The sequence below is a fragment of the Grammomys surdaster genome, unplaced genomic scaffold, assembly GCF_004785775.1.
Source record: "Grammomys surdaster isolate TR1022 unplaced genomic scaffold, NIH_TR_1.0 166, whole genome shotgun sequence".
Taxonomy (NCBI): Eukaryota; Metazoa; Chordata; class Mammalia; order Rodentia; family Muridae; genus Grammomys; species Grammomys surdaster.
The window spans coordinates 10,917,316-10,931,461 of NW_021604614.1; the positions used below are offsets into that span (position 1 = coordinate 10,917,316).

The 14,146-nt window shown below is 45.4% G+C and overlaps 1 protein-coding gene across 1 annotated transcript in view; it reads right to left on the reverse strand.

The window, feature by feature from the left end:
- Positions 1 to 14,146, reverse strand: part of Tmem132b (transmembrane protein 132B) — a 166,250-nt gene that overhangs the window by 26,290 nt on the left and 125,814 nt on the right. Inside the window, exon 5 of the mRNA XM_028765948.1 lies at positions 12,692 to 12,835. Within this exon, the coding sequence (XP_028621781.1) occupies positions 12,692 to 12,835 (144 nt within the window). The remainder of the gene's footprint in view (positions 1 to 12,691; positions 12,836 to 14,146) is intronic.

Genomic DNA, 14,146 nt, shown 5'->3' on the forward strand with positions numbered 1-14,146 from the left:
AGAGGCAGAGGCAGAGGCAGAGGCAGAGGCAGAGGCAGAGAGGCAGAGGCAGAGGCAGAGGGAGCGCAGTAGCCATGGAGGCCAGAAAAAAGGCATTAGATCCTCTTGTGCTGGAGTGTGTGTATTGGAAACCCAACTCAGGTCCTGTGCAAGAACAGCCAGTACTCTTCATATCTTTCCAGCCCCTCTACTAGGCTATAAATTGGGCTTTACTTATACTGTATTATCATTTGTGTTTGGTTGGAGTTTTTGTTTGTTTGAAAGGAGGCATCAAATAGCCCAAATGGGCAGGATGGCCCTGTGACACAAGTGGAGCATAGCATCTGAGGACACTTGACTCTGCTCCCAGACCATGGCTACTCATATTTAGCTCCAGAATAAACTGTCTTTTATTGGCTTTGACCCTGTGGTCAAAACTGTGTTCCTACACCAACACCTTGAACTTCTGACTCTCCAGAATCCACCTCCTGAGTGCTGGGATAGCAGACCAGATAGCAGAGAGGGCTGCGTTATTATTCCCAGTTGGGGCTCAGCTGAGGATCAAACCCAGAGCTCCGTGCATGCTAGAGGAGGCCTCGACCAGCCGAGTCTCATTCCCCAGCCCCATACTGTACTATCTTTACTAAAGTACTTTCTCCAGTGAGCCAGGTTGACCCCACTCCATCCTCCAGCAGAGCTCTGAAGTCAGAGTTAATAAATACTGTAGGACCTCCAGCACTGGGGTAGGTCAACCAAAGCACATGGAAGTCCAACCTCCCTGTCTGGCCTTTAAATGTATCCACCTCAACATGCAGTTATCCAGGGCTTTTTCCTCACTGTACCCATGGAAAAATAAGCCAGACTGCCATCCGTGTGTTAATTGATGGTCAGACACTGGGCTGTCGAGAAGACTCTAATAGGTTCATCAGCCTGCGTGCTCTCAGGTGCATATGCCATTGGGAATGATACTTTTGAAAATTGAAGACATAAAGTGCTCTCCAGACTAAACCCTCCGAGGTGACTTCCATCAGGGAAGTCACTTTGGGCCTGCTGCCCAAAGTGTTTTTGTATTTTTAAAAGGGGCTCAGTAGAGCCAACAAGACAGCTCTCTGGATAAAGATGCTGGCTGCCAAGCCTGAATACTTGAGTTTGATGCCCAGGACCCACAGGGTGGAAGGAGCAAACCAACTCCTGCAAGCTGTCCTCTGACCTCCATATGTGCATGTGTGCACATGGCATGTACACACACACACATACACACACACACACGAAAACGAAGGGGATGGCACCTGAGAAATGACACCTGAAGTTCACACACACACACACACACACACACACACCACAATATATAAGCTTCTGGACCCTTATCAACTTGACCAGGTAATGGCAGCAAGCACTGTTGTCTTCCTAGTGGGAGGCTGTGGAACCCACCCCTCTGCTTTCAGGAGTCCTTCATCCTAATGCTCTCAGCTGAAACAGGATTTATATTCCCACCAACTGCACAAAGCACTATTCATTTCTAAAATCCATATCAGTCTGCTGATATGCATCAATAAGGCACTGAGTTGCTGGCGGTGAATCCCCTGAGTGTCTGGGGAAGACGTGAGAGTCTCACTGTCTCCTTTTTAAGTCATCACCTCTCGTGCAGGAAGAGCTCTTGTCAGCCACTGGTTCCTAACATCTTTGGCTGCCCCGTAGACATTGAGATATTTAAGAGAAGGCAACACATTTTCATCTGTGAAAGACAGCGTAACCTCTCGGGGTAAGCTTAGCAGAAGTCAGTTTGAGGACAGTCCAAGAGTAGAGGGATTTTTAAAAGCCTGAAATCAGTGTGGCAAGCCTTTGCAGGGACTGAATGCCCTGTGAAACTGGGGCACTCTTTTAATGCAGTGGTCAGAGCTCCAAGACTCAAATCCCAGTCCAGCACCTCATAGCTGCTCTGCGTGGCTTCTCATCAGTAGCGTGTGGAGTTTAACAGCCAACCCCCGAGGGGTTTAAAATACTGCAAGCACTGTTGGATGTAAAGAATCTGGATACACAATAAATATCTCATACAAAGCTGGTGCCTAAGAGGCTAAGGAGAAATCTCAGTGGGTAATGTCTGCTGTGCAGGTGTAAGCACTCTGGTTCTGGTTCCCCAGACACCCACATAAACTTGGGTGTGCTGGACAGAGAGGGCAGCAGCATTGTTGAGGGATGGGTTTGATTGACAGGACCTGAGTTAATGAATGAGGTGGGAAAATTACTGTGGTTGATTCCCAGCATCTATCTCTCTGCCTCTAAGCACATGTGCACACACATGCATGTGAATCTACCCACATGCAAAAACATACACACACACACACACACACACCACACACAAAATAGAAAAAAAAATTAGTCAATGCCTAAGGCTCAGTTTAAAAAGCAGATTTACCACAATCCCCCAGAGAATGATGACTGGGGTGATTTCAGAACCGTCATCCAATGGACTCCAAAGAGTCTCTGTCTTCCCTGAGCAATGACATCATCCTCCAGCACATGTGATCTGTCCATAGAACATTTGCACAGTGTCAGCCCTAGTGACAGGTGACCCAGATACACTGAGAAGAAAGATTAGAGGGGACCCCACCTCATCATAGGGCTTTCGGGCTAAGGGAAAATACTCGCAAGGCCAATAAGCCAGCATGTACTAGCACACCCTGCTGGTATCAAACACAGCCTTATGGTCACATTGGCTTGTATGCAGTCATGGAAGAGAAGCAGAGAAGATGGTGAACCTAAGGAAAGACCCCACCCTGCTGCAGTCCCTCTGGGCCTCTCTGCTGTCTCTGGCAATGTCAGACCCTCATTCTTCCCCCTAGCATTTACTTGAGAACTCTGAGCTTGCAAGCCACCACAGAAGGTGCTCGGGATGGAGGATGACAATTGAGACTTGTCTGGGGTCCTCAGGGAACTCATCCATCATTCCAAAAGAGTCGTCAGATGGAACATTTTGTCCTAGATACTGCGAAATCACCAGAGTCAGCTCAGATTTCAGCTGCAGCTGATATATATACATATATATATCCATCCCTGTGTTATTGATGGGGCTGATGAGATTCTGTTATTTTTGATGCCTGGTACCCTTGGCTCCCTAACAATTCCCTTAGTAATTCTTAGGCACTAACCCCACAGTGTCTCACAAACGACATCTACTTTAAACTAACACTTCAAAGCTTGAAATCCTCCAATGAGGTGTGCTTGGCTAGCACAGCCATTCTATTCCAGACACTGCCTACATTCTAGAGAGTACTTCTCCCCAAGAAGAATAAAAGGATTACAGGAGAATAGAAACCCGCCTCTGTCTCTTGGGGTATTACTGGTAGGTATTTCTGCAGTTTGTTCCTTCAACATAATACTTAAAAGAGCCTACTGTCTACCAGGTCTACCTAAGTGGGTTATAAAAAAAAAAAAGCAGCAGTGAGTGAAATAGACAGGAGAATCCACCCTCCCACAGGCCCCTCCCACAGGAGCCAATGTAACATGTCATCTAAGTGCTGCCAAGGTTTGGCACCAATTTCTGATTCTTCCCTGTTTGAGCTTAGTGACTGACTGTGACATCTGGACAGATGAAGGATGAGATATGCTCAGTCCAAAACCAGACAAACACCTCTGTGGATTTAACAAAAGTCAGCAAAGCGCAGCAGAGTGAAACACTACCAAGGGAAAGTGGTTCAACGCTTTCTGTTGTAATGCCCCCAACAGACATTGTACTGACATCAGGACAGGCTCAAGGGAAGGAGCCACACACCTGCCTCCCTACTGTACCAGAGAGCATATTTTTACGCTTGAGACTCCCTCAACTGTTGACTCAAATACAGAACCAATCTGTGTGCTCTGCTTAAAGAAAAGTATTTTCTTTAAGATACCAGTATCCCCTGCAGCAGAAAGCATGGTGGATGCCACTTGCTGGCTTACTTGCAGCCTCATGCTCAGTTGGCTTTTATACATGGTCCAGGACCACTTGGCAAGGGAATGATGCCACCCACAGTAGGCCCTCCTATGTTGGGCAACAGTCAAGACAATTCCTCACAGAGCAACCTGATGAAGCATTTCCCCAACTGAGACTCTTTTATGGGGTGCTTCTAAGCCGGATCAGGTTGACAGTCAAAGCTAACTATGACAGTAACAATTGCTAACTTAGATAACAATCAATACATTGATATAATATAAGATCAATAACATTACATAAAACCTATCATGTTTTCAATTTAAAGATGTGTATTTTGTGGTATGTCAAACACAGCTCTTAAAAGTTGTTAGGAAAAAAAAATAATGGCAGAGACCAATAATAACCTTGCCACATAACCCTTGTACCTAGAAACACCCATACCTAGAAATGGATCTTACATTTGTGTGACCTGGTTGAACTCAGAAGTTTGTTTCAATCACCTGGATTTCTGGAAGACGCCAATGGATCACAGGGTAAAACTAAAACTTCTGCCCACCATAAGCTATACTAACTAAGCTATACTCAGGACCACAAATACCCAAAGACATTCTGTTTCCTTCCTTCCCACTGAATGATGAGAAAGCAAATGCCTAGGAGACAATACACAGAAGTTGTAGGTACCAGCAACTGTAATCTGCCCAGGTCTCTGTCTACGGAAGGAGAACGGTAGGTATTCAAGAGCTAGAACATACAGAAAGGAAACACAGGTGCACACCTCCTGGCAGAGGCTGGGAGGTGTACAGGTTCCAGTTGGCTCACTCCAAGATCTCCCAGAATTCTGCAGAAGTGATTTCCAGGATGTTTGGTTCTTAATTAGAGATGCCAAAGACAGAAAGGAACAAACGTTCTAATTGATATTGGAAGCGTAATGAAGCTGACAGAACAAAAGGTTGAGAATATAGCAGTGTGTAGCCCCGGCCAGCAAGAAATACATGACACATCTCCAACAATAAAAGTCCAAATTACTAGCATAAAGAAGGACAGAATTAGGCAATAACAGCCAAACTGCCTGACAACTTATTCTTAGCTGCATGGCTCCTGGCAATGGGGGGAAGAAAGGAAATTCACGCCCAGAAATAGACTAACAGCGGGGCTTTTTTATATGGGATTTGTGTGTGTGTGTGTGTGTGTGTGTGTGTGTGTGTGTGCGCGCATGTGAAGCATTGCAAAAGGGATAGAAATGGCTTTAAAACTCTTTTGATTCTTTTTCTTCTTCTCTCCATGTTCTTTCAAGTAAAATTCACATCAGTCTAAAGCAGGTGGATTTGGGTTTCTAATGACTTGAAACAAAAAGGAAAATAACAGTTGCTTGTGCAGGAATTCATCCTCCTCCTGCCAAATCTCTTCCACCACCCCTTGCCTGTCACACCTGGCCAGCTCCCTGCCGACTGAAGGGTGATGTCAACTCAAGTGTGTCTCCCTAAGGAGCCCGCTGAGAACAACCCTGCCTTCTATTTAATCCGCTCTATAAGCCCAGCTACATAGGGGAACTTTGATCACACCGCCTGCTGTAAGTGGCACACCCTGACCCAGGTAAAGCTGCTACCATAGAGTATGCTGTCATTTCTCAAGGGCTTCAGTGACCAGCTCCCCACACAGCTCAGTAAGTCGCAGAACATTTCATCTTTTTCTCCGACATGCACCTCCTAGACTCTTCCTCTCCTACAGACCAACTTCTTCAGAAGCAGAAACCTTCCCTGGGGTAGAGAAGGCTTTAAAATGTTAATGCCTTTTGATTAGCCTTTTAAAGTCACATTATTGTGAATCTACCTGATACCTGTAGACTGGGAATGTAATTATGGCAGCCAAAAGTTACAGGAGGCATCTTCAAGACCCGAATGCATTTTTATCTCTTTGTGAGTGTGAGAATCTGTCCACTGTGGCTGATGATAGGTTCCTGTGGTTGGTTCAGGAAGATACTGGCATAGAACGTGTTGTGGTTTGAATGAGAAATGTCCCCCACAGGCTCACATATTTGAACACTTGATCCCCAGCAGATGGCGCTGTTTGAAGACATTGTGAAACCTTTAGTTGGTGGAGACTTGCTAGAAGAAGTGTGTGACTGGGGGTGGACTTAAAAATCTATAGGCTTGCCCCATTTGTTGTTCTCTCTCTGCTTCCTGCCTGCTGATGTGACATGACCAGTCAGCCTCATGTTTCTACCACTATGCATTCACTGCCATTACTGACCCTACCCCTATAAAACAGTGAGCCAAAATAAACCCTTTCTCCTTTTAGTTGCTTTTGTTGTGGTGTTTCATCATACAAATAGTTAAGAAACCAAGATATTATACAACCACAGACACAAAATAAATATGAAACCACCACTCAGAAAGATAGATGCCCAATGATTAAATCATAACTATGATACAGAAACTGTATTTCACTTCCATTCTCTGAAGACCTTTAACAAAGGAAAAACAAAGCACACGGGGTAGCCTGAAGAGCAGGGCCCCTTCCCAAGTAACCCAAGTCCTAATCCTGAGGACCTGTGAGTATATTCTGTTATATGATGCAGCAAGATACCAGGTTACCCAAGATACAGATTCAAAACCTAGCCTCCAATGAGGGAGACCTTGTTTAGAAAACAAGGTTTTTGCAGAAAGAAGCTTAAAGGTCTTGAGAAAAGGTCATCCCATGTTGGAATGGCCCTTAAATTTAATGACAAACCCCTGTATAAGAAAGGGCATATAGAAAAACAGTGGTTTGCTCACACAACAATCAAGACATCGGGTGAAGCTACACAAGCCAAGGAATGCCATGAGCCACCTTTTCCAGTGCTTCTTGGGAAAGCAGGGTAACTCAGACATTATAAACATCTACCTCTTTCAGGCACCTGGTTTAACAGTAACTTTTTACATCAGTTCTTGAAACAATGTATTGGACATTGTTTCACTTCAATACAAAGTACATTGATGATCCATTGGCAACCCTGAGTAGCCTGTCAGGGTGGCTCCCATGTGGTGAGAACAAATGTCTACTTGCCCCAGACATGGAACTAACAGTACCTCAAAGTCCAACTTGGTGGATTAGTGAATTTATTGGGATTGTTACTTATAGGAATACAGGTGAGGGATTACTTACAGGAGCAGAAAGGTAGCTGTTTCACCACAGCCTAACCCCAGCATGAATGATGGCTCAGAAAAGCTGGGAACCTGGAGCACAATGCACAGTCTGCAGGCAGCTCAGTGGATTACAAAAATGTCCTTTCCTGGTAAGTCGGTTGATCTGAGTCTCTTTCTTAGGAAACCATGTAGATTTCTGCTTCTTTCAGGCATGTTGGTCTGAGCCTCTTTTAAGCATCTCTACTGGTCTATGATGGTCTCTCAGCAGTCTTTACTGCTAATACCCTCTTGGAAAGGAGGGGCCTAATGAATCTGGTCAATTTCAGGAACTTCCTGAAGCTATCTTGAGTTGTTCACTTCCTGTCTCAAGGAGTTACCCTGCAAGATGGAGTCTGCTACCAAACACCCCATGTAAGCATTAAAGATGTTTATAGTGAAATATGAGAGGCTCAGATTTAAAGAAGCATTGCAATGATGGAATCAGAAAGGAGAGGAGGGCAAGACAGAGAGAGAACAGAGGCAGAGGATGTAGGAGGGTGCTACCCTGTAAGACTTTCAAAATGGAGGAGGGGACATGAGCTAAGATGATGGGTGGCCTTTAAGTCTAGAAGAGCCATGAATGATTCTATCAACATCTTCCAGAAGGAACACAGCCTTGACAACACCCTCTAGAGTACAGCTTACAGAATTAGATAACAAATGTGTGTTTTAAGCTGTTAATTGTTACAGATACCATAGAGATAGATGTGAGGACTCTAACTCCCCTTCAGGTGTGGCTATGGGTTTAGGGTTATTAAACTCCTGAGAATGCTAATTCCTTATCAGCACCTCCAGGGGTTGGTGTTTTGTTTGGTTTGGTTTGGTTTGGTTTTAATACCCTAAGCAGCAAGGAGAAAGCCACTTAGCCCCTTAAATAGCAGCTGATAGGATACCTCCCTTGTGCTTAGAGTGGGAGCTTTCTGTCAGCCAATCTGCCCCTTCTCCCAACATTTCACCACCACTGGGGAGCCTGAGCCCTGTTGCAGAGACCAGTCCAGCCATAGCTGCTACCACAGTCACTGTTCCTGTCTCAGCCACAAAACCTCCAAGCAGCTAGTACAAGCTTTGGAAGACTCTACTCTGAGAGAGCCAAGCCACAATGTACCATAGATGACCCAGTTCCCTGGAGTTACCCTCGCCCAGGACAGAAGGAGACATGTCTCCCTAGAATCTCAGCAACAAGTCTCACTGATGTAATGCAAAGCTTGTGACTGGTCCTTAGGGAGGTCTTCTGACAAATGGAGTTAGAATCTGAGCATCTGCCGGGCTGTGCCGACAATTCACACAGACATACCTACCTCTCATCTGGTCACAGGAGCAGGATGATACCTGCTAGTTTGGGAAGCATCTCTCTCATGCACCTCTCTCTCCTGGTGTGGCACTATCAGGATGCCAAAGGGTCCTCCTCTCCACTGTTCTTCTGCCCCGATGTGGTCTCTATCTCAGGTACAGTGGGATGGAAATGGTTGTAGAAAGAATAGACAAACAACTAGAGCATCTGGCCACAGCCACAATTACAGCAGCAGCAGCAAAGAGCCAGATAAAGAATTCTGAATATCCTTGAAGCTGAGGACCCAAAACACAAAGCTAAGAGGTATAACTCCATGAAAGAGCAGCAGAGTTCCAGAGAGTGTATAAAGGCAGTCTGGAAGAAGCCAAAACTATAAAAGATGGTTAGAGTATTGATAAAGTGGAAAAACTGAGACTATAGAAGACGAAGGCTGTGAAGAGCCAAAGGTGGTCACTGAGGAAATGAGGACCCCAAGTCGCAGTCATGAGAAGAGACTGAGAGCATTGCCAAGGAGCCAAGGGTCCTGATGACCAGAGCTCAGGAGCGAGACCTCCAGCGCAAGAGCCAAGGAATGACCCTCTGCCTTGAACATCTACAATGAGCCTCTGGCTTCAAAAGCAATATACTACTTGCATAGACCAAATACTGGGAGTTTCCTTTGGTTGTACAGTTTTATGTAATCAGTCCCCAAATTCACCACTGGGACTTTAGCACCAACAGATTTAACAGTAGCGGGTCAGTTGTCCCTGCTTGGGATCATTCAGTGGCCCTCTGAAGACTTCTACCAGAAGACATGAAAGAGAGAAATCAAAGACAGCCATCCTCGAATCTCACTTCTCCAGGTTCCTCCAACATCCCCTTTAAAGCTATACGGTCCCTTTCCCTGCTCCAGAACATTTGCTTACAGCTCATTTTTTTTAAAAAAAAAAATAATAATAATCTGTCTTAGACTGCAGAGATGGCTTAGTCAGTAAAGTGCTTGTCACCCAAGCATGCAGACATGAGTTTGAACTCTTGAAATCCATGTAAAAACCAGAGCACTACAGGCATGCACCTATAACCCAGTGTTGCAGAGTCAAAGATAAGTGGCCAGCTTAGCTGAATTGGTGAGTCCAGGGTTCAAAGAGAGGTTATGTCCTAAACATGACAGAAAGCAATTGAGAAAAGCATCCAGTGTTAACCTATGGCCTCTACATGCATGCATACACACACACATACATACATTCACACACTCATACCCATATACCTCCCTAGGCCACACATGGCCCAAGGGCTGCCTCTCTGTTGCTCTATAGTGAACCACAGATGTATTGTCACGTGCCTATGAACAGCAAGCCTGGCTGCTGGACTACCTGTTGAATCTTATCACTAATAATAAAGGTCAAGGCATCTCACAGACACACACACACACACACACACAGAGTCATACACATACACACACAGAGAGAGACACACATGTAGACAGACATAGAGGAAAAGACATACACATAGACACACAGACACATATTAGATAGACATACACAAATACACATAGGCACACATTAATATATACACACAATAACACACACAGACACACATAGACACTCACACAAGTTACAAATATGAGGCTGTCTCCTGCTTTCTTCAGTTTCTGTTAGCTTCTCCACTCTCACCAGATGAGGAGGACGTCTGGCCCTTTTCCAGCTATTTATACCCCCAGACTCTGTTCCGTGAAAGTCACAAGGTCACAGAAGTGAGCCTGTTTGTCTCCAACGAGTCCCATTCCTCCAGACTCCACACTTGACTTGTTCCTTCCTCTAAGTCCCAGACCTGATGTGTAGAAATGGCTCAAAGACAGATACACAGATCGAGCCAGAGTGTGCTAATGACTCTGCCGGTGTCACAGCCACCCCTGGGGTGACCCTGTGGCCGGCACACAGCCCCTTCGACAACTCCATCCATCCTCAGGCTGCAGCAAAGTGTATTACAAACACAGACAGGGAAGCCATAGCAAATGCATCAGAGCCACTTAATTAAATCCCAGGGTTGCCAGCAAAGCCTGTCTGAATGCAGCCCTGGGCTTGGTGATCTGACAACTCACTCCATTTGGCTCCTCTGAAGAGTGGAGCCTTCTTCATGAGAATCCCATGGGGAAAAAACAACAACAACAACAAAAATAACTGTCACCTTCCAAAATATATCCTTCAGGAAGGGCAGGGAGTGAGCTTGTTTCTGTACAATGGGAACAGTACAGAGGTAACAGCAACAGGATACGGGAATTTGGTCACAGTTTTCTGTAGGAGACTTCTCCAGAGCAATGAACAAGGATTTCATCCTGCAGGGCTCCACCAGGCTCCTGGGAGAGACTCAAAGGCTCAGGAGAAACAGAGCAAGTCATTCGTGTGAGCCCATGTCAACATGGGCATTCAGACACCACCTGTGTAAGCCTCCGTCAATGTTTCATTTTTCTTGAACGACGCGGAGACAGGAAAACGAACATACTAGGCTGGAGACGCAGCTAAGTGTGTAAAGTACTTACAATGTAAGTACAAGGACCTGAGTTCAGATCCCCAACACCAACATAAATAACCAGGTGTGTGCTATGGCCTTGTGAGTCAAGTTTGGGGAAGTAGAGACAGGAGGATTCTTTGGAGCTTTCAGGCCAGCTGGTCTAGACAAATCAGGAAGCATCTGCTTCAGTCAGGTACTGGTCTCAAAAATAAGATGGAGTTCCATGTACACTCTCAGATGTACACACAGCTCTCATGTGGTGTGTGTGTGTGTGTGTGTGTGTGTATATATATGCATTGTCAGATACTCAGGTCTTTCTAGACTCTTAATATGGAAAGCCTGAGGTTTTTTTTTTTTTTTTTAATCTGGCTTGCCCACAGAACACAAGGATTGCCAGGAGTCCTGGGGTGAGGCCATACTGCAGGTTTTAAACTAGTCTGCCTTTGTCTTTGGGGATAATTCATGGCCCATGCCCAGGAAACAAGTTATGCCATACTGAAGACTCCTGCAGCTTCACGACTGTTCAATTAGACTTTATGGCTCCATCCTTCTTTACCAGATATACTTTGGACCAAAACATGGTCCCATGCAGGCCACACAAGACAGCATCAACCTATTCCAGACTTTCCCTTGCTAGCCACCAGAGAGTATCTAAGACTGACACCAAGGGCTGTTGAGGTGGTTCAGCCGGTAAAGGACCCGCCTCTAAGCATCATGACCTGAGTTCAAATCCAGGGATCCACCCAGTGGGAAGGAGAGAAAGGACTTCAGAAAGCTGCCCTCCGACCTCACCAAGTGTGCTGCTGGCATACGCATATACTGAAACATTAAGTTAATTAATGTAAGATTGAATGTGCTAAGGCCAAGTCCCATTTCACCTCTGAACAGAAGCAGACACTCTGTGAAGGACTGTGAAGGACCGGACTTGGTGTTTTGGATTTCTCTAAAATGTCTGAGCAGATTGGAACTGGGAACTCTCTTAGAGACTCAGAGATGGAATCCTTTCTCTCTGATCTCTGCTGCAAAAGCAATGGGCAGCCGATGTGCTAAGGAAGGTAGGGGGAAAAAAACCCAACAACAGAAACACTAAATCTTAGCGTTTCCATACAAACAGCAAGGACAATTAAATTCCCAGCAGATTCTGGAAGAATCTGGATGCAAATATTCACCAGTTGGCAATGGAAAGAACCCCGCAGAATTACTCCATGTCCAGATTTCTCCACAAGCTGCACCCCTTTGGTAGTATTCAAATTAAGTCAGGAGGTGCGTGATGAGGATTTTTTATTATTATTTTAATAGCCATTTACTTTAATGTATATTAACAAAATTTTAACACATCAAGCTCGTGGGTTTTATTATCTTATAATGACCCTAAATTCGTTTTTAAGCTTGAGAAAGGAGGCGCTTATGGGCAGCAGACTCCAACCAGCTGAGGCAAACAGCTGTTCCAGGAAAACAGGACATGTGAAGAAAATCTACTCACTAAATAACCTGACTGGGCAGAGGCCGTTGGTAAAAATTGAAATGATGTACAGATTGCCAGAGGACAGGAAATAGCATGCTTGTTGGAAAGGCAGAGAGGAAGGGAGAAGAGGGAGAGTGGGTGACCGTGACAACAGACTTTCCACTTGAGACTAAGAACCAGAGAAGGAAACAGCAGCCTCCTGCTAACCCAGGGCTTCACGGATCTCCTCAGTGACGTCATTCTCCCCTTCCTTTAAATAGAGGAACATTCAGACAGAATGTGGTGGAGATGAAAGGAAAGACAGAGAGAGAGAGAGAGAGACAGAGAGAGGGGGGAGGGAGGAGGAGAGGTGAACATGTGTGAGCATGATCATCAACTGTCCCCAGTACCTTCACAACATCTTCATCGGCAGACCTGCATTCCACAGACTCCAACACATCCACCACAGAGCCATCTTCTTGAACCCCCACGACCTTGACAGGAACTGAGACGGGCTTCCCGGTGAGAATGGCGGTGTTCAAAACTTCTGTGTCCTGAACAAGGGAGAAGAGGGCACAGGTGAGCATACAGGAGCAGGGCTGAGTCACAGGTGAACAAACAGGTGCAGTGCTGAGCCACAGGTGAGCATACAGGTACAGGGTTGAGCCATGATGGAGGGGTGACTGACAACAGCCACCTGCCACCTGGACTCCTGTTAGGAATACAAAATATCCACAACAGTTTTTCACACATCTGAACATTCGGTTCTGTTAGGACATGGGGTCTGCTGCCCCTTTAAGATGGTGGTCATTCTTGGGCTGTCCCTGATTTATTGTCCTAGCAAATACTGTGTCTCGAACAAAGAAAAGACAAACATACACTGATAGAAAAGCTGAGATCGGGCAGACCGGGCTCTCTAATGGAGACGCCACAGCATCCTGGAAGGTCAGCGCATTTATTATATACAATTGAGTGTGGCGGTGAGGTTATTGCATAGTGTTGAATGAGGAAGTGAGTTTAACTCATCTTGATGGTAGCAATCTCCTTAGGAGAGCCGTCTTTAGACCATAAATATCAGAGGGAGAGAGCTGTGGTGGATATTTTCAACACACACTGTCAACATCTGCACTCAGACTGGATGAGAGCTTTGCCACCCCCCTACCCCCAGCCTCACTGGAGAAAGGTGTGGCCCCGATAAATCTGACACACTAGGCTCCTTGACATGGCTATGCCAATGCCACCAACTCACATTTGCTCAGGACTTCCCTCGGTCCCTACAAACCTGGCTCTGCCACGCTTCCTGCTACTAAGAAGTGTCCTGCAACCCCTGAAATCTTTTAGAAGCCTGATATCCCTTCTGTTATGGGGATTTGCTCTTCTGGCCTCCCCTCCATCACCCCTCTCATGGCAGTGTGCTCGCTCTCTCTCTCTCCCTCTCTCTCTCCATATATATATATGTGTGTGTGTGTGTGTGTGTGTGTGTGTGTGTGTGTATATATATATATATGTGTGTGTGTGTGTATAAGTATATATGTATATATATGTATATATATGTATATATGTATATATATGTATATATATGTATATATGTATATATATGTGTATATATGTATATATGTGTATATATAAGTATATATGTATGTGTGCACACGTGTGTGTGTGTGTGTAAAATATTTCCTCTCTAGATCTCCAAGAGCTGACCCTGACTTACAGCTCCATTACAACCAGCTTAGTACCCATGTTTCCACATTTTGACTCTTTCATGAGCACCTTAGATTTCTGCACCATCCTCCCCATTATCCATGGACAGCCTCTCCACACTTCCAAAGGTGACCTGTCCCAGCCCTCAGCACTACTGAACAATA